Source organism: Aegilops tauschii, chromosome 5 (genome assembly GCF_002575655.3).
Source record: "Aegilops tauschii subsp. strangulata cultivar AL8/78 chromosome 5, Aet v6.0, whole genome shotgun sequence".
Classification (NCBI taxonomy): Eukaryota; Viridiplantae; Streptophyta; class Magnoliopsida; order Poales; family Poaceae; genus Aegilops; species Aegilops tauschii.
In genome coordinates, this window is record NC_053039.3 from 515,042,459 (window position 1) to 515,069,010 (window position 26,552).

General features: G+C 44.0%; 2 protein-coding genes and 1 long non-coding RNA gene across 3 annotated transcripts; all 3 read right to left on the reverse strand.

Annotated features, from left to right (window-relative positions):
* Positions 1 to 3,015: 3,015 nt before the first annotated feature.
* LOC141020593 (uncharacterized) lies at positions 3,016 to 3,953 on the reverse strand. The gene is made up of 3 exons (XR_012183307.1): positions 3,783 to 3,953; positions 3,623 to 3,702; positions 3,016 to 3,312 (listed from the first exon to the last, which is right to left on the reverse strand). It is a non-coding gene; the product is annotated as an uncharacterized lncRNA (long non-coding RNA).
* Positions 3,954 to 4,375: 422 nt separating this feature from the next.
* Positions 4,376 to 15,049, reverse strand: LOC109785663 (uncharacterized). The gene is made up of 8 exons (XM_073498331.1): positions 13,942 to 15,049; positions 13,651 to 13,824; positions 12,892 to 13,017; positions 10,164 to 10,303; positions 9,545 to 9,649; positions 9,302 to 9,430; positions 6,628 to 6,780; positions 4,376 to 4,537 (listed from the first exon to the last, which is right to left on the reverse strand). Exons 1-8 carry the CDS (start codon positions 14,249 to 14,251, stop codon positions 4,433 to 4,435), a joined length of 1,242 nt encoding a protein of 413 aa, XP_073354432.1. The 5' UTR covers positions 14,252 to 15,049; the 3' UTR covers positions 4,376 to 4,432.
* A 773-nt stretch (positions 15,050 to 15,822) lies between these two features.
* LOC109785668 (diphosphomevalonate decarboxylase 2) lies at positions 15,823 to 20,403 on the reverse strand. Its single transcript, XM_020344265.4, has 10 exons — positions 20,024 to 20,403; positions 19,273 to 19,471; positions 18,508 to 18,571; positions 18,113 to 18,176; positions 17,937 to 18,017; positions 17,680 to 17,766; positions 17,265 to 17,422; positions 17,132 to 17,180; positions 16,352 to 16,473; positions 15,823 to 16,257 (listed from the first exon to the last, which is right to left on the reverse strand). Exons 1-10 carry the CDS (start codon positions 20,237 to 20,239, stop codon positions 16,035 to 16,037), a joined length of 1,263 nt encoding a protein of 420 aa, XP_020199854.1. The 5' UTR covers positions 20,240 to 20,403; the 3' UTR covers positions 15,823 to 16,034.
* Between the last annotated feature and the right edge of the window lie 6,149 nt (positions 20,404 to 26,552).

The following is a 26,552-nucleotide window of genomic DNA, read 5'->3' on the forward strand; positions in this document are numbered from 1 at the left end:
GAGGGCCTAGATTGATTTCTCGTGGCTACAGAGGCTTGCGGCGGCGGAACTTCCGATCTAGGTTTCTTTCTGGAAGTTTGGGTATATATGAGAGGTGTTGGCGTCGAGAACAAGTCAGGGGGGGTCTTCGGGCTGTCCACGAGGCAGGGAGGCGCGCCCCCACCCTCGTGGGCAGCCCGGGACTCTTCTGGCCCAACTCTTTGACTCCTTGGCCTTCTTCTGGTCCAAAAATAAGCTCCATCAAGTTTTAGGTCAATTGGACTCCGTTTGGTTTTCCTTTTCCGCGATACTCTAAAACAAGGAGAAAACAAAAACTGGCACTGGGCTCTAGGTTAATAGGTTAGTCCCAAAAATCATATAAAATAGCATATAAATGCATATAAAACATCCAAGGTTGATAATATAATAGCATGAAGACTTCATTAATTATAGATACGTTGGAGACGTATCACACCACTGGAGCCTGGGAGGAGGACTCCCACCCCCCTCGCCAAACCGCAAGAGCCGCCGAGATGGATCCCGCACGCTCATCACCGTCTCTGATCGGAACCAATCCGTGGCAAAACCACGAGATCGCCGACGCAGATCCGCCTTGGATATGGACTGCACCACGCCATGCCGCCGCGAGAAGCCCGAGCTTCACCCGCCGCCGCCGTCCAGGGCCGCCGCCCCAGGATCCTGACCTGGCCCGCCCGGACCTCCACGGCACCCTCTTCACGCCGCCGCCGCCGGCTCGCCACCAGGCAACCGCGCCGCCGCCCAAGGCCTCCGCCCAGAGCACGCCGTCGTGCCACCATGGATCAGATCGCCGCAGCGCCGTCACGCACGTGGAGGTCCCGCCCCATCCCCTCTGACGCGATCCAGGGAGGAGAGCCTCCGCCACCTCCGTCGGCCCCCGGGCTTAGACCGGCGGCGTCCTCCGGCGGCGGCGGAGGGAAGGGAGGGAGGTGGTGGTGACCCGGGCGGCTAGGGTTTGAAGAGCCGCCCGAGTCGACCGAGACGGGGGCGACGCGGGGGTGTGCTAGAGGACGCATAAATATTTTTTGGCCAGACATCCATCGATTTGCTAGTGCCTTTTTGGCAAATCATGAAGCACTGGAGTAACAACGCCAGATCCGCGCAAAGACATGGGGCCTCTTGATGGCCGTGGCGGTGGTCTTAGGTGGGAAGTCATCCCGCCGATTTGTTAGTGCCTTCTTTACCAAGCATGGAGCACTACCAGATTCGACTGCCGAACAATCCATTATTATCAAGATACTCATTAAAACAGCGCTTCATGTGTGTGGGTGGGTGTGGGGGGGGGGGGGGGGACTCTTGTCCTCCTTTATTTGTCGGGCTTCGTTGCGACGAACTTGCCTTTATATGCTATATCACTTTCTCCCTGCACACCTTCCCCTCAGGTTTGAAGGAGTTTTAACCACATATCAAACACATCTCTCCTCGTACTATTTCCACATTTTTTGAGGATTCTTTATCAACATGAAGTTTGCTGGCAATATCAAGCATTTTTTTTACCAAAGCCGATAAATGATTTGAACTAGTTGAAAGGCAGTTTAAGCACGGACGCGCTTAAACTTCCTCCCAACGTCAGCATGGAGTGACATGAACGGCATCCCGACTCCTCTGCTTAACCCAACACGGTCGCGGTGATGCTTTCCGCCCCCATGGCTTCTCGCCGTGGCATACTACTCCTTGTTCGATGTGAGTCTCCTAAAATTGGGGTGTGTAAAAAGATTTATTGTTCATGTATTTTTCCGACCCAATTTGTCTTTTTTGCTGAGAGCTACTCGTATGTTCAAATGGTCTAAGAGCGCACCTCATGCACCAAATTATATACCATGCATTTTTTTTGAATTTTTGGAATTTATTTTGTATTTTTTGTGAAATTTTTCTTGACTGGGTGCAGATGTGGCTTCGCTCAAAAATGGATATTCGGATTGTTAATCCATCTTGTACAAGACCATTGGCAGTTGCCTTTGGGGACATGTGCGTTGGTTGGCTTGCGTCGTCAAGATACTACTATTAGAGGGTGTTTGGTTGGCTACATGACGGTTGATAAACTGCATATGGATGAAATCTTTTACTTCGCACGGTGTTTAGTTACTTGACTCACATCAATTCCTTGCATCACACGGTGTTTAAAAACACAAGGGACTAGGCTGTGGAGGAAAGGCCGAATTAGCAGTCTCCACTCGTGCAGACTCATGCAGACCACGAGGTGAGAAAGATTCTCTTATTTTTTGTCCTAGGCTTCATTTGCTGTCCTAGGCTTCATACTCCTCTCATCGCAAGCGGGAAGCCGCTGCTACCAAATGTGTACCAAATGTGCCTGCACACTAGGAAACCACGTGTCAACTACCATGCAGCAGGCAACCAAACAACATGACTACATTATCTTTTGCATTCCTGGATATTTGGCCCAATTCACATACCTTTAGACAACCTTTTTTTGCATGCTCATTTCGATTTTGCGAAAAATTGGTAGGGCTCTTGTTTGTTGTTTGTGGCAAAAATTTGGCATGCTGTTTCCTGGCATGGTGTTTATTTGTCCATATATATGGCCGTATTCGTATCAAAATGATTTCATTGTCGAAGTGGGGAAATCTGCCATGTCTAAACATGGATATTTCCAGTAACTGATCGGACTAGTGAAGCTACAAGATGTTACTCCCCCCGTAAAGAAATATAAGAGCGTTTGGATCACTAGATTAGTAATCTAAATGCTCTTATATTTCTTTACAGAGGGAGTACAAACAAATTAAAGCACCAGCAATAATAACAGGTAAAAACAGCAATTAGTTGAAGCATCAGGATAGTACTACTTCAGGGCACGACACATAACATACCCTACATTTCCTGAACAATAAACGTTTCCCTGGACCTTTGGCCCAATACACCAAGTTCAAGTCCAAACCTTTGTGGTTAGTGCCATTGGACCCCCCAAGGGTCAATCCCTGTCTGCAAGGGACTAGACCAACTTTGGAATGGCTGCCAGTCACAATGCACAAAGGAACCTCAGTACTGAATTCCATGATTTCAACCAAAAGATATAACAAGCTTAACGTTCTGTGACGATAAAGTTTGTCGACACTTGAACTGGAATCAAACTAGCAAGTTCATCCCCAGTCATACTTAAAAACGATAGGTGCGACGGAAGTCTTAATTAAGAACCACAGAATACTATCATCACAAGTTCTCAGACTAGACAAAAGGTGCTCAGCAACAAAACAAAGCCTCGGATTCTGCATGTAAGACTTGTCAGTTGGTCACTTTTCACGGCGACGAGCATTCTTCGCTGCTTCTTGGGCTTCCCTGCAACCAAAATATTTTGAACATGAGAATTGTCAGGAATCTGTGTACAGCTTGCCCTGAAGATGTATCATGATAATAAACAGATCAACACTAGGTGGTGTTCTTTCCGCGATTAGTAAATCGCTCCAGCTCAAGAAAAAACAAAACTTAACAGACTTGAATGACCAAATCCATGTAATATTCTTCTAGAGATGGAGACCATCTTCCATGCACACAATTGTCTATCAAGATATCATTTGTTCTTTTACTTAACTTACGAAGCAGGGGATTGCACGTCACCCTACACACCACGAAAACATGGACCAGTTACCTTAAAGCATTTGCAATATCACCACTTGTAGGGTCAAGCTTCAAGCCATCCGCAAAAGCCTCACATGCTCTCTCGTACTTCTACGAGTACACACCATAAGATGATCAGTTATACGATCATGATCACAGATGCTTGAAGAAAACTACTGTGTTCTTTTTACCTTCAATAACATAAGAGCTGCCCCTTCTCGGTAGCAGGCTTTTGGCCAAAGAGGTCGCCCCATTCTGCACATGGTAGCATAAGACAGAGCAGCTCTTCCATTTCCAGCACGCAACGCGCATAGACTAATATTTGCCAATATGGTTGCATACTCATCCGGACTAGAGTCAAATGCCTTGTCTACAAACACATCAATCACATGCAGCTTTTAGCAATACCTAAAAAAAGAGTACTACAAGATAATAAATATATCAATGGGGATGGTGCTCGGATAGTGTTATATATTCTGATCGATATAGAGATCTCTGTACACATGAAACCAGCAAATGTATTGGACAAACAGATACATTTCAATATAGGAACTTCTGTATAACAGTACTGTGTTACCTCAGCCCTTTCAACACAAACTGTTCAACTACCTCGTAATTACTAAGAGGGCAGGACGGCTGGCCTAGATTGCCTATGCCTTGTACTGTGGAACTGAGTATCTAACAGCACATGTTTTTACCAGAAAGAGGTGGCAGTACGTGCACCTTATTTTCGGTGTGAACAAAAATATACTAGTGTGGAACTGTGGACTGAGATCAACAGTTTACAGATATAAAAAAATAACCATCACTCCTTCAGGCAATAAAAATGGGCCCTAGTGACTTACAGAGCTATACATCTCTGATGCCATATAATAGTCCCCTCTCTTAAAGCCTCAGAAGCTTCCCGTTTCACTTCAGTTCTTCTCTTTACGTACATTTCTTTATCCTGATCAGAGAAAAATTGCTGTTAGGATAAATATGTAGAAATATCCTGTAATGTAAACATGAAAAATGTACAAATTTGTAAGTCTCAGCTTATATCACTTAATTAATATATAAGACTAGAAAAATGTGTAAGTCTCAGCCTATATCACTTAATTAATGTACTCCCTCCGTCCCAAAATAAGCAACTCAAGTTTGTACTAGCTTTGTACTAAACTTAGTACAAAGTTGAGACACTTATTTTGGGACGGAGGGAGTATAAGACTAGGAAAACGCTATAACGCTGCTATAGCGTTTAGAGAGATCCTGCGCTTAGAGACTTTGGTCCTAACGGATGAAGTAAAGTTTTAAATAGCGCGCTATAGCGTTTAGAGATGTCCTCTGCTAAGAGTCATAGCCCGCTATTTAAAACTAACTATGGTTGTACTGCAGTGTTGCAGGGTTTATCCGGAGATCAGGACGTATCCTAATTAATGTATAAGACTATAAATTCGTAATAAAAACTGTTGTCCGGAGTTGCAGGGCTGGCACAATATCATCCAAGATAACTTTATTAAGTCTAGCACATTAATAGTTCACCATAAGGTCATACCAAAGACTAGAAGTTTGCTAATGCTTGCCCTGATTCATGCCATGCTTGCCCTGAGCCTTCCCCCAAGGACGATTAAGGCAATCATCAAGATCTGTAGGGGTTTTCTCTGGTGTGGGAAAGAGGAGGCTAACGATGGACAATGTAAGGTGGCTTGGAGGAATGTTTGTGCGCCCAAATGGGCTGGAGGCCTAGGCATACCGGATCTTCACTGGCTCAACTTCGCGCTCCAGGCACGCTGGGCATGGCTACAACGTACGGACAGTTCACGCCCATGGAAAGGCTTTGAGATCAGCATCTCTGAGGAAGCGCGTTCAATCTTTAGAACAGCCACAATCACACATGTGGGAGATGGCAAGGAGGCGCTGTTTTGGGAGGACCGATGGCTCCAAGGTTTTAGGGTCCAAGAGCTGGCTCCAAGAGTATATGCGAGGATCCCGCGGCGCGTTCGGGAAGTCAGAACAGTCCATGATGCTATACAAGGTGGATCCTGGGCACTCGAGGTCGGGCCGGACATAGATGAGGAGACATTGCAGGAAGTCCTCCTCCTTTGGGACAGGACGGCGCCAACCATGCTTACAGTGGATGCACGAGATCGGGTTCGGTGGGCCTGGGAGGATGACGGCAGCTACTCGGCGCGATCGGCGTACGCCTCCAAATTTTGGGGCCTCGAGGTGGCAGCTTATGCGGACATGGCCTGGAAATCTAAGGCCCCTTTACAGTGTAGGTTCTTCAACTGGCTTGCCTCACGGAATAGATGTTGGACCTCGGATCGCTTGGCGCGGTGCGGCCTCCCTCATCAGCCGGCATGTCCCTTCTGCGACCAAGACGTGGAGACGATCAATCACATTCTTGTGTCGTGTGTCCTTGCGAGGTCAGTATGGCATATGGCGCTCGAGGCCCTGCGCAAGCCGTAGTGGATGCCGACGCCGGATGCGGAGTTGATACCCTGGTGCAATTCTTGCACGGCGACAGACATAAAGGCCAAGGATAGCCGCACCATACTATCTCTAGGACTATGGGAACTATGGAAACATCGAAATGCCATCGTCTTCGACGGAGCGACTCCCTCCGCTAAGATCGTGATTGCCAACATGGAGAAAGAAGGTAGAGCGTGGAGTACCGCTGGCCTCCTCAAAGGCGATTTCGCCGCCTTCTTCGGAGGCCTAGCTAGGTTGGTTAGAGAGAGTAGTTAGTTCTCCTGAATTGATACTTCCATGGTGTGGACTCTTGCATGTAACATGATGTAAGAATGCTATGTGGATGGGGCTCTTTCTCCCCACTTCCTTCTCTAATATATGATACGAAAAAGTTTGCTAATAGTGATGCAATGCACGAAAAGTAAAATTTGTGCATGGAATTTTTTGTTTGCACAGTGGAATTTACAACAATCGTGAACTAAACCTATTTGTACTCTAAATGGACAGAACTGCCAAAGAACATAACTAAAGGGTGATGATAAATAACATATGGAACTGCAAGTGAGCACAGAATGAAACACATACCCTCGGCTTCAAACCAAAGTTTTTCACATGAGAAATGATTCCATCAATACTCCAGTCCGGCAGCGTTGAAATAGGAGAAGTTAAAGGGAATAGCATTTCAACCATGTCCCTACTGCCTTTAGAGGCAGCAACTTCAATTGGTGTCCTACCACACTGCAAGAGTAAATAACAAATATAAATACAAAATGTAATTGAAAGATTTCCAAATTAATATTTTGGAATCACAGCCTAAGATCTCAACGAAATGGCTGGATGGACTTCAAGAGGATCACTATGAAGGACAAATGATAGAACAGTCTCGTTCATCCTTCCGAACAAAATTTGTAAGACAAGGGTTACGTCAAGTACACTAACACTAATAACCGAAAGCTTCAACTAATATGTTGTATTGCATAGACTTTTCAAAACACAATAGGATGAAGATGATACAAACACCAAAATATACATGGAAGGGGCAAAAGAAACCTTTGCAGAAGTAACATTTTATGTTTCTTTGACCAGGTATGAAGAAGCTGGAGATTTTTTTTCAATTCCTAATTCAGTAGACAAGAAACATATACATGACATACTCTGCAATTTACAACACAGAAGATTCAAATTTTACAATGTTTCGACATCATCTCTGCTACTATAAAGACACAGCTCTTTGTCTCCCTCCCTCCCTCTCTACACCACCGCTGCCCTTGTCACAGCGAGGTTATGTGGAGTCCACCTGTAATCCCTCCTGCACTGGTGCCGGCCTCCATTGCCTCCTGGCCGCAGAGTCAAAGTTCAGGCGAAGGGGTCCTTGGTAGGACACATGATCCGATCCTCTTCTAAGCGTCTGATGCATTATCCCACACTAAATTATCGAGGCACTGGGACGTGCCAGCAGAAACCTCTAGGTAGTGATGGATTTCAGTGCTGAATTCTTCCATGATTTCAGGTTGCGATTTACATTGATTTATTTACATTCACTGGTATAGCTATATTTTTATCTTATATCCGCATTTTTTTTCTTTTTTCTTTTTAGTTGTGTTGGACATGTTGGAAGGACAGGCCTGGTGCAGTGGTGAAGTACTCCCACTTGTGCCAAGAGGTCCTGGGTTCGACGCGGCCTCTCTGCATTGCAATGTGCGGGGGTAAGGCTTGCCTCATATAATCCCTCTCTAGACCCCACCTGGTGTGGGAGCTTCTAACATTGGGTCCGTCCTTTTTGTGTTGGACGTGTTGGCTGTGTGCATCATGCTATGCGGAGGCCGGCCATTTGCTCAGTGAAGTTGTATCACCTCGATATATCGGTTGAATGAAAATGCCCTTTATTTAAAAAGCTATACTTTTATCATAAATAACTAGATGTAAAGCACCAGTACTAATGTTCTTCGCATGTTTTTTTTAGATTGTTGTAATCTTTGTAAAAGCATGTGCAAGAAAAATGACTGTACATAACTACTCCCTCCGTCCCAAAATAAGTGTCTTTGATTTAGTAAAATTTTAGGGAGTACATCTTATAGCTTGTACACCCTAATTCAGGATATATATGACCTGGGCGCAAGAAACTTTATACCATCAATTCTAATGATACAAGGAAAGTAAACAGTGATGCATATTTTCTTCATATTTGCATCCTTTATAAATTATAATAGGTATTTTGTTTTGACGGGAGCCTTTATATTTCTGTTCTGTTAGGGCGTGAAGCAGGACATGGAGCATCTGTAGATCTATTGAGGTAGTTATTAGGTTCTGACTTCTGATTGTGACCAAAAGCTCAAGTAGGGAAATAACATAATCTATTATGCTGATCTGAGAGTGAAATTATTCAGATGGCGTTTTGGAGGTCCGCTTTACATGGAGGTGAGATATCAAGCATGAGTAAGTGAGAATGTGAGATGGATTGAAGAGATTGAGGAATATTGGCATAAGTTCGCCTATGGCATAATAACTGGCACTTTGCTCTACCATAAGTTCTCTATTTTTACATCTTTTGCTTATGTATTTAGTATTTACAGTACCTATAATACTTAATCCAAGATGCAAGAAGGTACCCTCACAGAATAAGAAGTGAAATAAGGTTACTGAATTCCCCTGACCATGTGTCATCAGGAATTGACCGGAGTGAATGTCAGATGTATAAATACAACCTAACCATTCCATTTTATAATCCCACATAGGTTTGAATCATGTATTTTTCTTCTTCGCAACTGAAAAATGGATTTCGGTTATGCACAGAAGCAGCATCTTCTCTTCTGCTTGCTGCATTGCATACTGCATATATAGTCGTCACAAATGTCTTAAGCCTTGACCTTAACCAATAAAATGTGGGTTATGTGTCACAAAAATTATACCATTAAATTCGTACTATATAAAGAATTTTCCAATGGTATAATCTTTAAGTTACATGACTTGTGTATTATTTCTCTAATTGATGATCAAAGTTAAATCTCGAAAATGTGTATGCCATCTTTTTGTAGCCCAAGGAAGTAGTGTTTTCTCCTCATGCAAGCCTATTCCTGGTGTCAGACGATGTGTGGGTAAGATGATTATCCTAATCTGTCAAGTGTCAAGAGTCTACAGCCTAACATGACCTCGTAGATAAAAAAAATGGAACGATAATGTCGGCTAACTTACAGCATATGCATGAAAAGTAGATGATGACAAGTGAAAACAGCAAAACAGGGAAACAAGTAAAGCTCACTTCATCGGGAATATTGGGGTTAGCACCAGCATCTAGTAAGAACTTCATGATGCCAGGTGAGTCAAACTTCACTGCCAACATCACGTAACTACCACCATCGAAGTCAATAAAATTCAGATCAGCACCAGCCTGTGCAAATGAATAACTATTTGATCATTTGTTTGGGTTAATGCTTTATATGTTATATACACAAAGAAAATGAAGTTGTGCCTACAAAGCTCCATACGAAGAAAGAGTACTGACCTTAACAAGTAGCTTGACACATTCCAACGGCTCTCTAGGCATGGGCCTGATGGCACGGATGGCCCAACTCAATGGGGTATAACCAAGACCGTAAACCTTGTTAGGCTACGAAAAGTGGAAGAATCAATCACTTACACTAGTCGGGGAAAAAGAGCGACCAGTAGAGAAATTAATTTTGAGATACATCAATAGAGAAATAAAGTATACTCGTGGTGTGTTAAATATATTGGTATTTCTGAAGGGAACAGAAAGAAATATATTACATAGAAATTAGACATAACATGTACTTGTTGGCTTCTGGGAAAGTGAGCACGTTTTACTTTAGGATAACTAAATACTGTCCATGATGAATTTTTGAGTTACCAAATACTCCCTCTTAAACTAATATAGGACCATTTAGATCACTAAAAATGGTCCTATATTAGTGTACAGAGGGAGAGTACAATGCAGATCTTTTGTTCAGATGGAGCACAAGATCAGAGGCAACAAGATCTTCCATTCCAGTGCACTCCCAAATAGAATATACAGATGAAGCACGAGTACCACTGGCCACAAGATATTCCGTTCCAGAGTCCTCTTTTTCACCGCAAAGAAGAGAACCAAGAAACTGGTGTCTTACATCGGCATGGTGCTCCAACAAGATCTTAATTATGTCATGGTGTTTAGAAATAGCGGCTGCATGCAATGGCGTCCCTTGTGCAGAATCTAAATCCACATTGATTCCTCTTGAAAGCAGCAGTTCTACTATTTCACAATGTCCTGAAAAACGAGGTTTCAAAAAAGAATGAATGAGATAAGAATATTTCCCAACATTGATTCCAGCTTTCAGTTTTCATTTTGCACTAAAACTTAACTCTGGGCCAGTTTTCAGTTTTGTGATCATGAACTGCCCAGTAACCATTTTGGTTACCACATATCTCATCAAGGACCAGGTTTTCAAAAGTGGACGGATTGGGACTATTCAAATTTTACTTGTCTATCCTTGGAAATAGAAGAAGTCGTCAATTTTGAGCTTATAAGATGATAATCAAAACCTTAGATAACATTAGATACCCAACCTCAAAGTTATTCTCTCCACACACTTGTTAATGTTTCTTCGGCCATCATCCAAATAAAAAATATGGCAAGTATATGGGAGCTTTGTTCGATGGAAATCACATAAAAAAATATGGCATGTACTCCCTCCGTTCCTAAATATAAGTCTTTGTAGAGATTCCACTAGATGGACTACATACGGAGCAAAATGAATGAATCTACACTTAAAATGCATCTATATACATCCGTATGTGGTTCCTAGTGGAATCTCTACAAAGACTTATATTTAGGAACGGAGGAAGTATATGCTAAAATATAAACATCAAGCATCACACAAGCCAAGAGAGGTGTCATAGTAGTCAACTATAACGATCACAAGAGTGAAGGTTGTAGCTTTGTGCGCTGTGATGTGTGTTTCTTGCTTACTTTATTCAAAGAGAGAGAAACTACCAAACAAATGTTAACAAAATACTAATCTTATCAACCAAAAACTAATAACTAGTTTGAAGGAATGGATCCAATTTGGATCAGCTGCCCAGAAATGCGTACTTCTCTCTCAACGATATGGGGCAAAACCAAACAGAGAGAGGCTACCAGACACTAGTAGAAAAAGGGCCATTAGTCTCGGTTCATAAGGGCCTTTAGTCCCGGTTCTCGAACCGGGACTAAAGGGTCATTACTAAAGGCCCCCCCCCCCCCCCCCCGCCCCCTTTTAGTCGCGGTTCTTATACGAACCAGGACTAAAGGCCCTCCACGTGCCCGCTGCCTGGAGCTCCACCTTTAGTCCCGGTTGGTAACACTCCAGCCTGAGCACGCTTAACTTCCGGGTTCTATTCTCTCTGATTTCCAAGTCTGCCCTTGTTGTTTTCCTGACAATAGTAAGATGTCAATCCTATTAACTCTCGGGAGTTTAGCTTGAGCATGAAGTCACATGTTTCACTGTTTGAGTTTGAAACTATTATTCTAAAAAATAATTATTATTTAGTAACACTAATATTTCTTGAGTAAGTAGTTTGACCATAATTTGACCACATTTTGACCACAATTTGACCAGATTTGACCAAAATTCAAAAAAATTAAAATAATTATTTAGTAACACTAATATTCTTGAATAATTATGTAGTAACACTAATACTTCTTGAATAAGTAGTTTGACCATAGTTTGACCAGATTTAACCAAAAAACTGAAATTTGAGCATATCTTTTTTCCCTTTTGGAATTTGAGGATTCTCAAAATTTGCAAACAGGTCGTAGGCTGTCAAAATTGGATGCAGATTTTCGTGCTGAACATTTTGATATATTATACGTTTTTTTCTGACATCGTATGCAAATTTTTGAAGTTTTTATCATTTTCTTTTGCTTTTTACAAAACTGGAAAGGCGATCCACCGCAAGGGGGGTAGAGTTTGAAAATGGGACCTTTAGTCCCGGTTCGTGTCTCAAACCGGGACTAAAGGGCATCGCACCCTTTAGTCCCGGTTCGTGTCTCAAACCGGGACTAAAGGGCTCATCTGAACCGGGACTAATGCCTTTAGCCGCACGAACCGGGACTAATGGGCTTATCTGGCCCGAACGAAAGCCCTGTTTTCTACTAGTGAGACAAATGTTAACAAATTAATCCAATTTGGATCAGTCGACCCAGAAATGCTTACTTCATCTAACAATGGCAAATTCAAAGTTTATTTTATAACCAGCCGGATAGAACAAAAAAAAAGAATCCTGAGACTAATTTTCACTGACCGAGAATTAGCAAAACCGCCTGGGCAATCTGGAAACACCGGAATGGGTGTGTCTTCAACCAGCTACACCCCTCCATCGCTAGCTTGCTTCGATCTAATCAGGAAGACGCGCGCCTATAGGCTAGCGCCGGCGCCAACGGCTTGGCGATGATGATCCCTGAGAGATAGGCTCTAGCTTGACGTATCGGGGATGAGCAGCCCCTACCCTAACTGCTCCTGCTACTTGAGCCCGCGCCAACGTGTACGCGTGGCCGCTGTAGCAATCACCCTCTGTATTTTTTCACCCCTCCTATCAATGCAATGATACACAATCTTTGCGTATTCATGAAAAAAAAAGAGAATTAGCAAAACCATTACGAAAACGGTTTATCCAGTTATCTCTAAGGCTGATGCGGTGTCTCCTACCACCGGTTAGGATCCCTATGCCTGCTAGCCCACAGCTGTTGGGCCATGTTGGTCGGAGTCTAATGCTGCTTATATCCAGTGATGTGGCTTTCTAAGGCAAAAAATCAAATTGACTAATGTATGCACTGACACGTGATAAATAAGCATACTTGTTGGGAAAGAGAGAGACCTTCCTTTGCAGCGCCATGGAGAGGTGAGTGTAGTTTGCCAGCTAGTGGATCAGCACCATGATCAAGAAGATATCTTGCAGCATCAGCCCTCCCATGCAAGGCAGAAAGGTACAGTGGCGTGTCACCTGCAACAGTCGAAAAATTAAACATGAGGAGCTCAACAAAATCACGCCAATCCTGGCCTCAATACAAAAAGTTGTACACAAGAGAGCCAAACGTGCAAAGAGAAGTGCAGTATCAAATGCCTTTCCATCTGACACATGTTTACTATTTACAAAATTGCACAACGACAGACAGAGGAGACACTTTATATATACAGTCCACAAGAGTAGCGGTTTGCCCATGCAACATATCCAAAGAAAACCGGCGATGTTCGCGGTATGTCTCTGTGCATATATTGGACATGGGAATATTTGAAATCGATCCACTTGTCACTTAATCACAATTTACAAATGCATATATACACCATACAACATGTTACACCAAATTTGAAGCCTAAAATGCGGATTTCACATGGTAGTAAGTAGTAACTAACTAGTAAAGCAGAATCCGCATATTAATACATAAATAGAAGTTGACAATTTACAAATGCATACACCATACAGCATGTAACACCAATTCTGAAGCCTGAAATGCGAATTCCACCATACAGCGTGGGAGTAACTGACAGTAAGCAGAATCAGCATAAATAAAAATACATAAATAGAAGTTGACAGAGCTGCAAGTGACGCGAAGGGAAGCAAGGAAGGGGGCGTCACCTATGAAGTTGAGTTGATTGACATCGAGGCGGAGGTCCTCGACGAGGTACCTGCAGACCTCGACCCGCCCCGCCCCGGCCGCCAGGTGCAGCGCGCGGTCCCCTTGGCCGTCCTCCACCGCCGCCAGGACGGCGCCCTCGCCTTGCCCGGCTGACCCCATCCACCTCGCCATCTCTTGGCGACGCGAGAATTGGGAGCCAAGTCAGAGTCGGGCACTAATCCGTCAAGCTACTACCATACCATCATCAAACCCTAAGAAGAAAGAGCATGAGGAGGAGGAGGCGGGGTTACTCTTGAGGAGTCGAAGGTTGCCGGCGGCGGCGGCCTGGAGGAGCGCCTCCTCCCGCTGCTTCTTCCCCATCGCCTCCATCTCCATGGCGGTCGAGCAGGCGGCGAGAGGGAGTCGCGAAATTTCGAGAGCGGCAGTGCGCGAGACTGCGGGGCTGTGGAGAAGACGAGGAGACCCGGACGACGGGGAGGGGAGGAGTCCGTGGGCCGAAATGGAATCCTTGGTTGCTTGCTTCACTTGACGCTCACTGCGCCAAAATGTCTGGCGCGACCCTGACCCAGATGCCCAGTTTACTACTCCCTCCATCCCCATAAAGAAATATAAAAATGTTTAGATCACTAAAGTAGTGATCTAAATATTTTTATATTTGTTTACGGAGGGAGTAGCTTGTAAAAATGTCTTATATTATGGAACAAAGAAAGTATTTTTTTCAAAAAAATGTCACCAACAAAAGGTGGCCCTAATTTCCATGATCTTAATTATGAAAAAAATGTCGGTCTTCTTTATTACTGTCATTTCTCTCATTTATAAATCTACAGTGAGTATGATAAGAAAAATGTCGTGTGATCTACAAAATAAAATTTCCATGGTAAACTTCAAAAACGGTCATCCTCTAAATAAGTAATATTTTATCTGGATAAACCCCAAATTAGATTCTATTGTTTTGTTTCAAAAAATAAAATAAAAAATCAACACACAGGAATTGCCTTCGCCAATAAAAGAAAAAAATCCATGCCATTAATAATAAAAATATCATCCTCTTACTAATAAAAATGCCATCCTCTCAAAATTAAAAACGGCATCCTCTCAATAATAAATATGTCATCCTCTCAACAATAAAAATTAAATCCTCTTAATGATAAAATTTAAATCCTCTTAATAATAAAAATGACAAGTTATTAATACTAAAAATGCCACATTGTAAATAATAAACTGTCACGTGATAAAATGAAAAATAATTCCAAAATATTGCCATGGACTTGTAAACAATGACACATGGCCAAAAAATAGGACTTTGACCTTTCAAATAGATGAAATGAAAATTCAGGTTTTCTGGATTTTATTTGGTCAAATTTTCAGATGAAAAATTGAATCAAAACACAAAATAGCTTCAAGGATACATATAGCATCTTAAACTCAAGATTTCACAAACCCCCGCTTTGAACCCTCCTCACCCACATAGGTTCGTGCATTTTTTAGATAGAAAGAGAGTGTTTGTCTGGAAACGGGTTACAGTGAATGACTCTAGCTTATCTACGTGGCGTCGGGCTTGCACCAAGATCCATGCAACGTCAGGGAAGGTGTTCGCTAAGATTGGCTCCCAGCGAATGTTCGCTAGATATCATTTCCGTTCATATTTTAATTTTTTTTCCTCACAAGGTGTTGCAATCAAATACTTACACTGGAAACGGAAAAATGTGTTTTAGATACTTTTTGTGTTAAAATCGATCATCTAGTATAAAGAACACCAGTAACAATTTGTTGAAGTCCTCATGCTCTTATGTACTATTATTAAAACCATTAAGAACACCAGAAGTAACAATTTTCGATCACAATTTTGTAGAATGGTGGCCAACCAGCCACGCCACGTGGCGCATGCTGGTTGGTCACGGTGAGAAATTTTTTGATTTTTTTTAAATGGCAATGAGACTTTTTCTTTTTCTTTTTGAGAAAAGTCTTTCGAGCCTCTTTCTTTTTGAGATGGGTGTGATGTCTGCATGACGCGAGAATGTTTTTTTTATATTTTGAGATGAAGGTGAGATGCGCACAACTTTCTCTCAAGTGGCCCACAATGGCGGGCCCCAACCCCTAGTTATTTTCGAATGCCAAAGTAACAAGAACAATTACATCCATGCATTGGACTATACAGAAAATGGGATCGATAAAATGATAATTCATTCCACGAACTTTTATTGAAGAAATATACATGTTCTTTAAGCGGCTACAACAGTCAGGGACAAAATGATGGAAATAGTACAAGATCGAAGGTACAGTACAAGATCAAAATGATGAAAGTACTGAGTGTACAACAACGGACAATTCTACATTAATCTCAACCAAAGACAGTGTTACGTAAACCTATCGTCGTCCAAAATTACACTCCTTTCGCAAGCCCCGTGGCCGAATCAATCAAGGCGTGGCTCTCATCGGTGAGAACTTTTGGGCCGGCCCCAGGCCTGCTACAGATGAAGTAGCTAACATCACCTTTGAATTTTTGGTTTGGAGCTTTCATCTCTGGAGGCGCTGGAAGGGCCTCGACATCGGCTATGGATTGCAAACCAGCATCGCTTAGGATCGATTTATCGCCAAGCATATAGCTGCCATGATCATGTTTGTCAGATGTGCACATGTTTGTAGTATACCTAGAAACAAATAAATACTAGGTTTTAATCTTGATAATATCAGACACACCTGTCCAAGTCATTCTCCTGTGGGGGGAAAGTGTATAAAAGCCTCTGAAGGAGAAGGGTGGCAGTTTTGCGGTTCCGTGCTATTAAGACAGCATTAGGCCCAGCATCAAATGTGTAGGCAACCTGCAATTACAAGAAATCAAATTTCAAATTTAGAAGTCTTACACACAAGAGTTGGTTTCGGTATCAGATCAATCAAACCATCCAGTACCAATGATTTGTAGTTTAGGTGAAATGCATACCAGACAAAGACAAATAAAATAAAAATAATACTGCCAAGATTGCAATGAAGTTTTATCGTTTGATGAAGGAAATACAATAAGATATTTATCATGCATTCTTTTCATAACTCAAACTTTAGATGCTATTTAATAGATATAACACCTATAGAACAATAGAAGTATTTTAAAAGTCTGCAGCTCCAGAACTATTACTAGTAGTAATAGTTCATGTAGTAAGGAAGGACTCTAAAAAATATGTTCCATAAAAATCAAGGGTTCAAACTTCAAAGCATAAGCATGACTCATATATTCGCTATTTTTCAGAAACATGCAATGATTTTACCAAGGTTCACACCTTATAAATTAGGATAAATTACTCCAACAAGTGATGCTACTAATACATGTTTGGTCCAGTGCAGTAAACACTGCTTGTACTGCCATGTCATAATTAAGTTTAGCCCGCCTTGATGGATACCAGAACTATATTTAAGATCCCTAGGCAGCAGACACAGTTCAGAGAATTGAAAAGGTAGCACGTGTTAAACAGGAACAGAATATACCTGTGGTGTTCCTTCCGAGTGATTCCACTTTTCCACAAGGCTAATTATCCTGCAGTTGGTTGAGAGAGCAATTCTTAACTCTGGAATTTCAGTAGGAACAGATCCTCAAAATCAGGACTGCGAAAAAAACTACCTGTGTGATGTGTCGTTCATGTAGAAGATGGGAGGACTCGTGTCCAAACATACAGCATGAAACTGGTTGCTATCGGCACAAGTTAACCTGGCGAAGGATTCAAAATCACGATTCTTGATAGCATCTTCCATTTTCAATATCCGACTTGGCACTACAGTCTGGAATACAACAAACAGTGCAGTGCACAGTGAGTGCAAGAAACAGTAAAGTGCAGCTAAAGAGATTGATCAGTATAATTTCCAAAACACTTCGGGTTTTTTTTTCAAAACCACAAAACCTGACGGTCCACAGAACAGGAGGGGTAAAATTACATTTCAGATTTCAAATTGCAGCTTCATGACGATTCTTATAAGAATAAATGTACATCATGTGAACTGTTGAAAACATTTCAAGTTAAAGATGAAAATGCATTCACCTGGGCCCTGTACTGCAAGAGGGGGCTTGTTTCGACAGTGTCTCGCATCCCACTGGTGCTACTGGTTTCCTTCTGCTTTGAACTGACCTAATTCCACAAAGCAACATAATAAGAAAAAAAGTTGGGACAAAAATGGGAAAATGGTGTCACTAGCTACTTGAGATTTGGTGTAAATGAAACCATGACTCGATGAGCAATTTCCAATGATAAATATATGAAACAGATCATGTTATATAACAGATATCACATTGACATACCACTGCTATGATTATAACAAGATCATCCCAATGTGACTCGTCAACAAGCTGTACTGCCATACTGTCACTTCCGTCGTCATTCTACAAGTATAAAGTCAAACTTAATCGTTTTCCAACAGAAAAGCATGCATTTAAAAAAAATACAATTTCTCTGCCATAACCAAGAGACAACTTACTTTTCCCATACACCATTTCACAAATCCACCATATATACTGCGGCATGCACTTCCAGACCCCTGCCTGCACTGAAATTTGTCAGCCAAGAGAAGCATATAAGGAAAGCAAAGACATAAATCCACTAGCTTATCATTTTTTTAGATGAAAGGCCTTGGCCCAGCTTTTCCATTCAAAGCTTAAAGTTCGGTACAAAGTATTAGAAGGGTAAAAGAAGGGTGCCTGGTTTACAAAGTTGCTCAACACCCATAAGGAGAAATCAACTAGATTTCCCAAAAAAAGATCAAGCAGCTAGCTTATCATTTAACAAAATGAAGTACTCCATTGTTGCGCCATACATCAAGCAAACGGGATAGAGCACAGACAGGGTGTCGCTCCATAATGTATCAGTACAGACCTTGCTATTGAAGAAAGTTCTCCGTAATCTTCATTCACATTCATTAGCTTTCCCAGGGTGAAAACTGCAAGTATTCAAATGAGTAATTATGTGCTGTGCTATTGGCATGAAAGCAAGACAGCGCTTAGCATGTTTATGATCAAAATAGTCATTTTGTGTTGGATAGCACTATCAAACTTCAAGACACAAAATAAAGTAATCTATATTTGTACAAAACAAGCATGCAGAGAAGTGTTAGACAATCAGGACAAAACAAGACCCGGGACCAGATATTAGCAGTATATCATGGAACTTGTTAGGACCAGCCATTTCTAAGTCTGGCAGAATTATTGCAAAGATTAACCAGCAGACCACTACCAAGAAACATATTTTCTACTTATTATGTTTTGGTGCCTCTATACAACCAAATAAAGAACAAATTGCAGATAAATAGGACAGCCTTAACAGCAGGATTCAGGGCAGTATAGGCAGTTGGATAACCATAACATTTCCCTAATATTATGAATAGCACACAAAGGTGTATCTGGAAGGTAGAAACCTCTCGATAGGAGCACAGTCCACTTCTAGCTAGAAATGCATCTACCCCCATAAAAAATTAATGTTGGCAAGAGAATAAGAAACCCCTCTGCTACTAAACACAACTCGGGTGCGTGTAGAACAGCAGAAAACAAAAGGAAATCAAAGCCTGACACGAAATATTCACAATTTTGGTTATACATATGTTTTCCTGACTTATAACAGTGGCATCTGAACTAGGAGAATTACCAAGACAAGCAAGGCCAGCGGCCGAAGAGGCCAAACCGGCAGCGGTTGGGAAGTTGTTGTAGGATGCTATGTGGACATGCAACTTTTCCCAGTCCTCTTTCTTGATCTTGATCCCCTTTTTCTCGTCCTCGACATCACGAGCCCGCTTCCGTATCTCCCTCAGGCAGCTCTGGAATCTCCCGCCCGACAACGCGATCTCCTGCCCAATTCCAAATCAAAAGGATGATTGAATCAGAATCACACTACCATCTGAACAGACAGCAATTCCATTATTCCGGCCAAAGCATTGCTATAGAATCATCTTGCACCGGCCACTAGAGTCAATGCCCAATATCGCAGCATGAGCAGGGCAACAATACAGTAAGTACTTCAGAGCTAGTGCAGACAATAAAAACAGAAGTGTGCCTTTTGGCTCTTCTTTACAAGGCAATTTTTCAGGGCTCCGCCAACTGCCTTTGCAAATGCAGCGGGCTATCTCAAACAGGTCCCGATCCAGATCTAAGCAGGGACAGCCAATCTGTCAACACTAACCGAATCATCGTGTTATGCCAAAAACACGAGACAGAAATTCGTTCAAGCTTGAAATCTAACGGATTCCCCGACACTCGGCGGAGCAGAGGATTCGATAGCATCCACCCTAGAACAAACATCTCGGGGGCGGGGGCGGCGGCGGCGATGGGGGGAAGGGAGCGTGGGGCGAAAAGGAAAGAAAAGAATAGAAGAGTCGAGGCAGGGGGGAGGGGGAGTTCACCTTGCCGTTGAGCCACATGCGGTCGGATGGGAATGAGGGGCTGGCAGCGACGGTGGTGGTGGCGGAGAGGTGGTCGGGGTCGAGGGTGACGCTGATGCTGTCGTTGACGGGGAGGATGAGCGCCTCGTCCCGCTTCCCCCAGTACTTGATCACCGCGATGTTGGTCGGCGACCGCCCCGTGGCCATCAGCACCCACTGCGGCTCCGTCGCCCCCATCGGATCTGATCAGGTCCCGCCGACGCCGAGCCTGGGGTTTCGCCGCAGGGAGGGGGCGAGCGTCGGCGTCCGGCGGAGACTACGAGGAGAGGATGGGGAGGGGGAGTGAAGTTGGGAGGAAAGCTGCTGGCTGGCGGCCGCAGGCCGCAGTAATGACTGTATTTTCGTGCACACCCTCCGTATCATTATTAATATGACTGTATTTTCGTGCACACCCAGCCGTCGGCCTCTCCACGTACAGTCCACTTCAGATGCATGTCGGTCGTTGGCCACATTGACCAGGCCGCGCCGAGAGCACCAGGACGGTGGACGGCGGCTAGGCCTAGAAAGGGAACGACACGGAGGCAGGGAAGACTCGGCAGTTGTTTCTCACGCGAAGGGGAGTACGACTGTACGAGGGTTTACTGGTTTGTCCGCCGTTGCCGGAGAATAACAGCAGGTGTGGGTGAGTAGAGGGATGGCTAGGCCAGCGATGGGAGTACGGTGGGGCGGTGAGGCCTGCGCGGCAGCAGAGCCGGCCGCGGGGAGGAGGGAGCAGGCAGTCCCGCCGGCGCTTGTTTGAGCGGCTAGAGCAGGAAGAGCAGAGATTGAAGAAGCACGACGGCCGTTGGATGGACATCCAACAGTCAGTGCTTGTGCGTCAACCTTTTTTAGGAAAGCCTCAAATCTGTGAAAAACAACATACAGCCCATCTGCCATTATTTCTAATAATTTACAGCCCATTTGCTAATTATTAAGGTTTTTTGGAGCCCATATTCTTTTTGTTAGCATTACAGGCCATATTGTGGCCACGGTTAAAAAATTATACGAAATTTTGCATATTTCGGTGCGGTCCGAACTGTTTTTAATCCCGAAATTTCGACTCACATTCAAACTGATTTAAAAAATAAATGTATATCAATATAAAATCCAACAAATTCTACACGCATAAAAATTAATATAATTTAAAATCTCGAAATGAAAAAAAAAGATATTTGAAACTAATTGCCGGTTTGATGTGTTTTAAAAATGTATAGCCCATTTCTCATTACTGATGGGCTATTTTCTCGGCCAGCCGAATGAAAGCTCTCCTCGTCTTGAAAGATTTGCAGCCCAACAGGCCTGACAAAGCGACTTACTTGGCAAATCACAAAAAAACTGGGTTGTGGCCGTGGACCCAGCTGTCAGCCTCTCCATGTACGGTACTCTTATGATGGAACATCGTTGACCACGTTGACCACGCCGTGCCGAGAGCACCAAGGCGGTGGACGACGGCGAGGCCTAGGAAGGGGACGACGCGGAGCCGGGGAAGACGCGGCAGTGGATGCCCACGCGGAGAGGAGTACGAGGGTTCACTGGTTCGGCTGCGGTGTGAGGCTGCCGTCGCCGCAGGGCCTGGCTAGCGGTGGGAGTAGTAGGGGGCGATGAGGCCTCAACGGCAGCACAGCCGGCCACTGGAGGAAGGAGCAGGCGGTCTCCCCGGCGCTGGTTTGGGCGGCTGGTGCAAGAAGAGCAGCGATTGAAGAAGCAGCAGGACCGTTCGATTCAAATCCAACGGTTACTGCTGCTAGAATCGTTTGTTGACTAAGTTGACAAGCCATGTGTACGCGTCAACTTAGTAGGCCCACAGGTCAGCCTCCCAACCGGTGCGCCCCAGATGTCAGTGGGAGGAATCATTTTTTTCGCGTAATAAGGAGGCATTTGATTGCGTGCGGCCAGGCCAGCGGAGGGAGTAGGGTGGGCCGGGGAAGCCTGCGCGGCATCACAGCGGGCCACAAGAGGAGGGAGCAGGCAGTCCCGCCGGCACTAGTTTAGGCGGCTGGAGCAGGAAGATCAGAGATTGAAGAAGCACGTCGGCCGTTGGATGGACATCCAACAATCACTGCTGCTAGAATCGTGTGTTCATTGACAAAGCCTTGCGTAAACAAGTCAGCCTCGAAATATGTGGCGTGTACAGCCCATTTGCTATTATTTTTATAATTTTTACTCATTTTCTAATTCATATGGAATTTATTGCAGCCCGTTTTCCATTTTTAGAATTGCTGGCCATTTTCTCGTCAGTACCAGGGTCAAAAAATTAACTAAATATGTGGGAAATTTTGAAAATTCGCAAATTTTTGCTGGGGAACGAAATATTCTTAATCCAAAAATTAATGGCCATACTAAAACAAATTTAAAAATAAATTAGTACTATGTCATGTTAAATCCAATGAAATACGTATAAGATATCAGTGAAGAACAAAAACAAAAAAAACTTATATCTCATTTGCTATAATTTTTTTGGAATTTTCAACCCCTTTTGATATTACTTTTAACAGACATTGACCATACTCTTAAGACAGGCCGGAATGCATCTCTCCTCGTCTTGAAAGATTTGCAGCCCAGTAATTCGGGGAAAACAAATAGGCCTAGCTTGGGTATTCTTCAAAAAGAAATACTGGGCTACCTATTTTCCCAAAGAACTGGTGCATGAGCATTTAGCTTTATTTATTTATTTATTTATTTACTTATTTATGTTTAGGGGACCATGAGCATGTACCTGGGCCGGATTTATGTGAGAGCCTCCCTTCCAGTTAATTATGGGCTTCTCTATTGGGCCTTCATCAGTGGGCTGCATGTTATCAACAAGTGGAAAATGTGTTCCGTACGAAAAATAGTATGTGCTACGTACGGTACGGGGCACTAAAGGATCGAACCGTGGAACGACTTCCAAAACATTGTGTTTGTCGTTCTAACAACACATTTATTCAACCAACAGACGAAATATACTACTGATTGTACATTGAAAACAGCAGCAGCAGCAGCAACCAGGGCTGGGGGTGCAACAGAAGCAGTAAGCAGGCCAGAAGAGTGAAGACGCAGCTCTCTCTTCCAAACCAAACATCAGCCATCATTACAAAAGGGCTACCAAAAAAGAACAAGTGTATGCATCAAACTAAATAAAGATCCTACTACACCAAGTGTACGCATCTAACTAACTGGCTCAGTTAGACGTTACTATTTATTAAGCTGTGAAGATTGGCTGACGGCTTGAACCAGATGGGTGCCTGACGGGGAAAACTCCAGCCAGCAGGTCGAAGTCTGATACTTGCGACCCTCTCTCCTACTTTGGGCTGCAGAGCGTGGCGGCACATATCAGGATATGGTGCATGCAGAGACGCATGATACGCTGTGTACACACAGTTTTGCCTGATGAACGAAACCGCACTGCCATCATGATCCTTGCCGTCGGTTATCTCCTGGTTAATCGGATAATTCAGTCTGACAAACAGAGAGCGTGTACCAAGGCTACTTACCAGCCTCCAGTCAAAAATTCCTGAAGGCCCAGAGAAGCTGGGATCCTGCTCAAAGACCTTGCAGTGACTGTGATTGTATTCCGCGAAACAACACGTCCGGTACGTGCGAACGATCATCAATCTTTCGCCGTCGTCTGATCGAGCCAGGAACCACCTGCAACTGCCATGCCGCTTTTCTTTGAAAGGTTCTGGGATTAGGAAGGGTAGGGACACCAGGCGGCCTACAACATCATATCAAGTTGGTGTCAAATAAAAAAGGGCTCTTCATTTAGTCAATCTTAAGAACAACATGTTATGAGCATGAATATTTTTTCAGCAACTGTTGACAGTAATATAAGCAAGCCATCATGATATCATAGGAAAGTAACATACTGCTGTAACAGCCGTTTGTAGCGATGACTGGAGTAGGCCAGCAATACGTCCAGCCATAGAAGGAGTCGACAGCGTAAATGAAGCCCTTGTGTTCAATGGCATCAGAGAACCATGGAGGATGTATGATCCTGCGATGGACGTGCAGATTTATCCACTTACCGCAGTGACCTGTCAGATAGGCGAGACCGCGGTTGAAGAACGCAATTAGCCTAAAGTCTTTATAATTCGCAGATCTTGTGGGCACTTGGCAGATTACAACCTTGAGCAAATCAAACTTGGTATCATGTTGGCTACTGTAAGATTCCGAGTATTCTGGGCCGTGGTGCCAAAGCAGTGCAGTGTTAACCGAAGGAAGGGGGATCAATCGCCGGGTGTAGGCCGGGTGTAGACCTCCACGAGCATCCAGCTGCCGCGACCGTCGACGAGCACCATCCAAGACGTGTTCATGCCGACCCAGTACATACCGTTAATGTAGTTGAGGCTGACGGGGATCGGATCGCAGTCAAGGGGGTTGATGCTCGCCACCCTACGATCGTTATGCTGTGTGACACGCCGTTTCTGAAGATCAGGCGGCATCAGCAAGCAAGGAGCTGGCTTAAAAAGCTCCGTCCTGAGGGCTTTGAGTAAACGGTATAGCCCCGACGAGCACGCGGCGAGCGGCATGGTACTGAGATTGTCCACACGCGAAACAATGAGCTTGATTACCTCTGTGGGGAGCGAATTCCAGCCACTCTTTCGGCGGACGCTGCTCGGTTCTGCCATTGTTAGCAGGGATGGAAGATTGGACGAGATTATGTGCGGACAAAGATGGAGAAGCGAATATGTGTTGCGGGAAGTGGACAGGTGATGATGACTACAGTACGCCGCTTGACTTACGAGACACATACCAGCAGCGTAGGGTCATGTCGATGCCAGACAACTTGCTTGAGTGATCACAGTACTGGTACTTCCTACAGTCCTATGCCCTAACTTGCTTGAGTAGAGTAGTAGAGTAGGACTCTGCTCTACTACTAGCACCGGAGGAGCAGTATATTCTAATCTAAAATAGTTACAAACTTCAATGCCCGAGCGTGGAACGACTACGAACCGTGCTCAAAGACCGTTTCTATGTGGTGTTTGGACATGGGCGACAACCTCAACGCCAACGGTGCTGCTCCCGTTGCACCGTATGTGTTTATGTCCTTCCTGTTCGAAATCGTGGTAGAATTCATGTTTCTACTCTGTATCCTACTACTATGCTAGTCCACATGATTAGTTTCATCTCTGTTATAGCCGTCATGATTTATTTTGTGCTTATTCGGATTAAATCTCGTAGTAACTTGCTCATATATTCAACTGGCGCAACGTCCCCTACAGCCACTCCCGTTTCATGGACGGCCTCGTCGATGCCTCCAAGGAGCCCTTCGTCCACTGCTATGAGTGCCCGATGCCGTTTTGTGGCTCGCCGGCGGACATGGTGCATCACCTCACGGATGCGTGCAGCGGTCACTGTTGGCCCTTGGCGGAGAACATCAAGTACGAGACGTGCTACCCGTTCACCATGCCGGAGTCGCTGCAGGATCACCGCCGCCTGCTAGTCTCGGAGGAGGACGGCAACGTCTTCCTCTTGATCGTGGGCACCGGCGAGGCCCGCGCAGGCCGCCGCCCCGTCTTTGTAATGTGCGTCAGGGGCGACGCTGCTGACACTGACACGAGTCCGATGTACGGGTGCGTGGTCAGTGTTACTACCCCTCCGGGTCGCGTGGGCGGCGACACCGGCCTCATCGAACGGACTTGGACTCTGGGGAGCTGGGACTATCCTGCCAATGTGGACTTGGAAAACCCATGGCCTCCTTTACCCGCCGACGCGGTGCACGGGGACTCCAAGGAGGTTCACCTGGAAGTACGCATTATCAAGTTAAATGTTGATCATTAGTCTTCGCTCAATGTAATCCGCTGTCTAAGCATGTGGAGACTTCCATGCAGGATCTTGCTCTATTGGAGTATCGCGCATGAATAAAAGTGTATCCGTTTATGGTTTAGTCTAGAATCTTCCATGTATGAATTTTTACTACAGTACTGGTGAAAGACTTACGATGAACCATTTCTTACATCTCCTCTGCCCGCTTGCAAGTCATTCTGATTTAATCCCTCCGTCTAGGTGTATAAGGGCATGGTTAATATTACTTAATAGTATAGCCAACTGTTGACTATAAGAAAGTGCCATGTCATCTGTAGCCAACATGTATAACAATTGATACTCAAAAACTAATTCTTAAAGATCATTTCTTGCAAAGCACAATAAGTGTTATTTCTTCACACGTTTTGGATGCAGGTTGAATAGTTGAACGCTTTTGTTTGCAAAAGATACCTTTTTATCTATTTCACCCAGATGTTTGTGAGCTCTAGAGATGAAATAATATCCGAAGAAACCTATCGATACCCGTTACACATGAGATGACCCCCACATCCTTTGTCAAAATAAACAACTCCCCGATCAATGCATTTCACTCTTCGGTGCAACGCACGGGCACCTTACTACTATAGATTAGTACGACCAAAAATTGAACATTATATATAGTACGATAAATACTGATGCATGTCACCTAAAATTATATCATTCAAAACTATGTTCAAATACGAATCCAACGATATAGTTTTTGTTGACATGCACTAACATTTTGTCA

Coding starts and splice junctions, on each gene's coding strand:
- LOC109785668 (XM_020344265.4), bottom strand. CDS start 20,239: ATGGGGGCGACGGAGCCGCAGTGGGTGCTGATGGCCACGGGGCGGTCG. Junction 18,572..19,272: donor CGCTGGCCTTGCTTGTCTTG/GTAATTCTCCTA, acceptor GAATACTTGCAG/TTTTCACCCTGGGAAAGCTA. Junction 16,474..17,131: donor ACTCGGAAGGAACACCACAG/GTATATTCTGTT, acceptor TTGTAATTGCAG/GTTGCCTACACATTTGATGC.
- LOC109785663 (XM_073498331.1), bottom strand. CDS start 14,251: ATGGGGATGGAGGGAGTAGTAAACTGGGCATCTGGGTCAGGGTCGCGC. Junction 13,825..13,941: donor CAACCTTCGACTCCTCAAGA/GTAACCCCGCCT, acceptor CGCGTCGCCAAG/AGATGGCGAGGTGGATGGGG. Junction 9,431..9,544: donor GTGTCAAGCTACTTGTTAAG/GTCAGTACTCTT, acceptor TCATTTGCACAG/GCTGGTGCTGATCTGAATTT.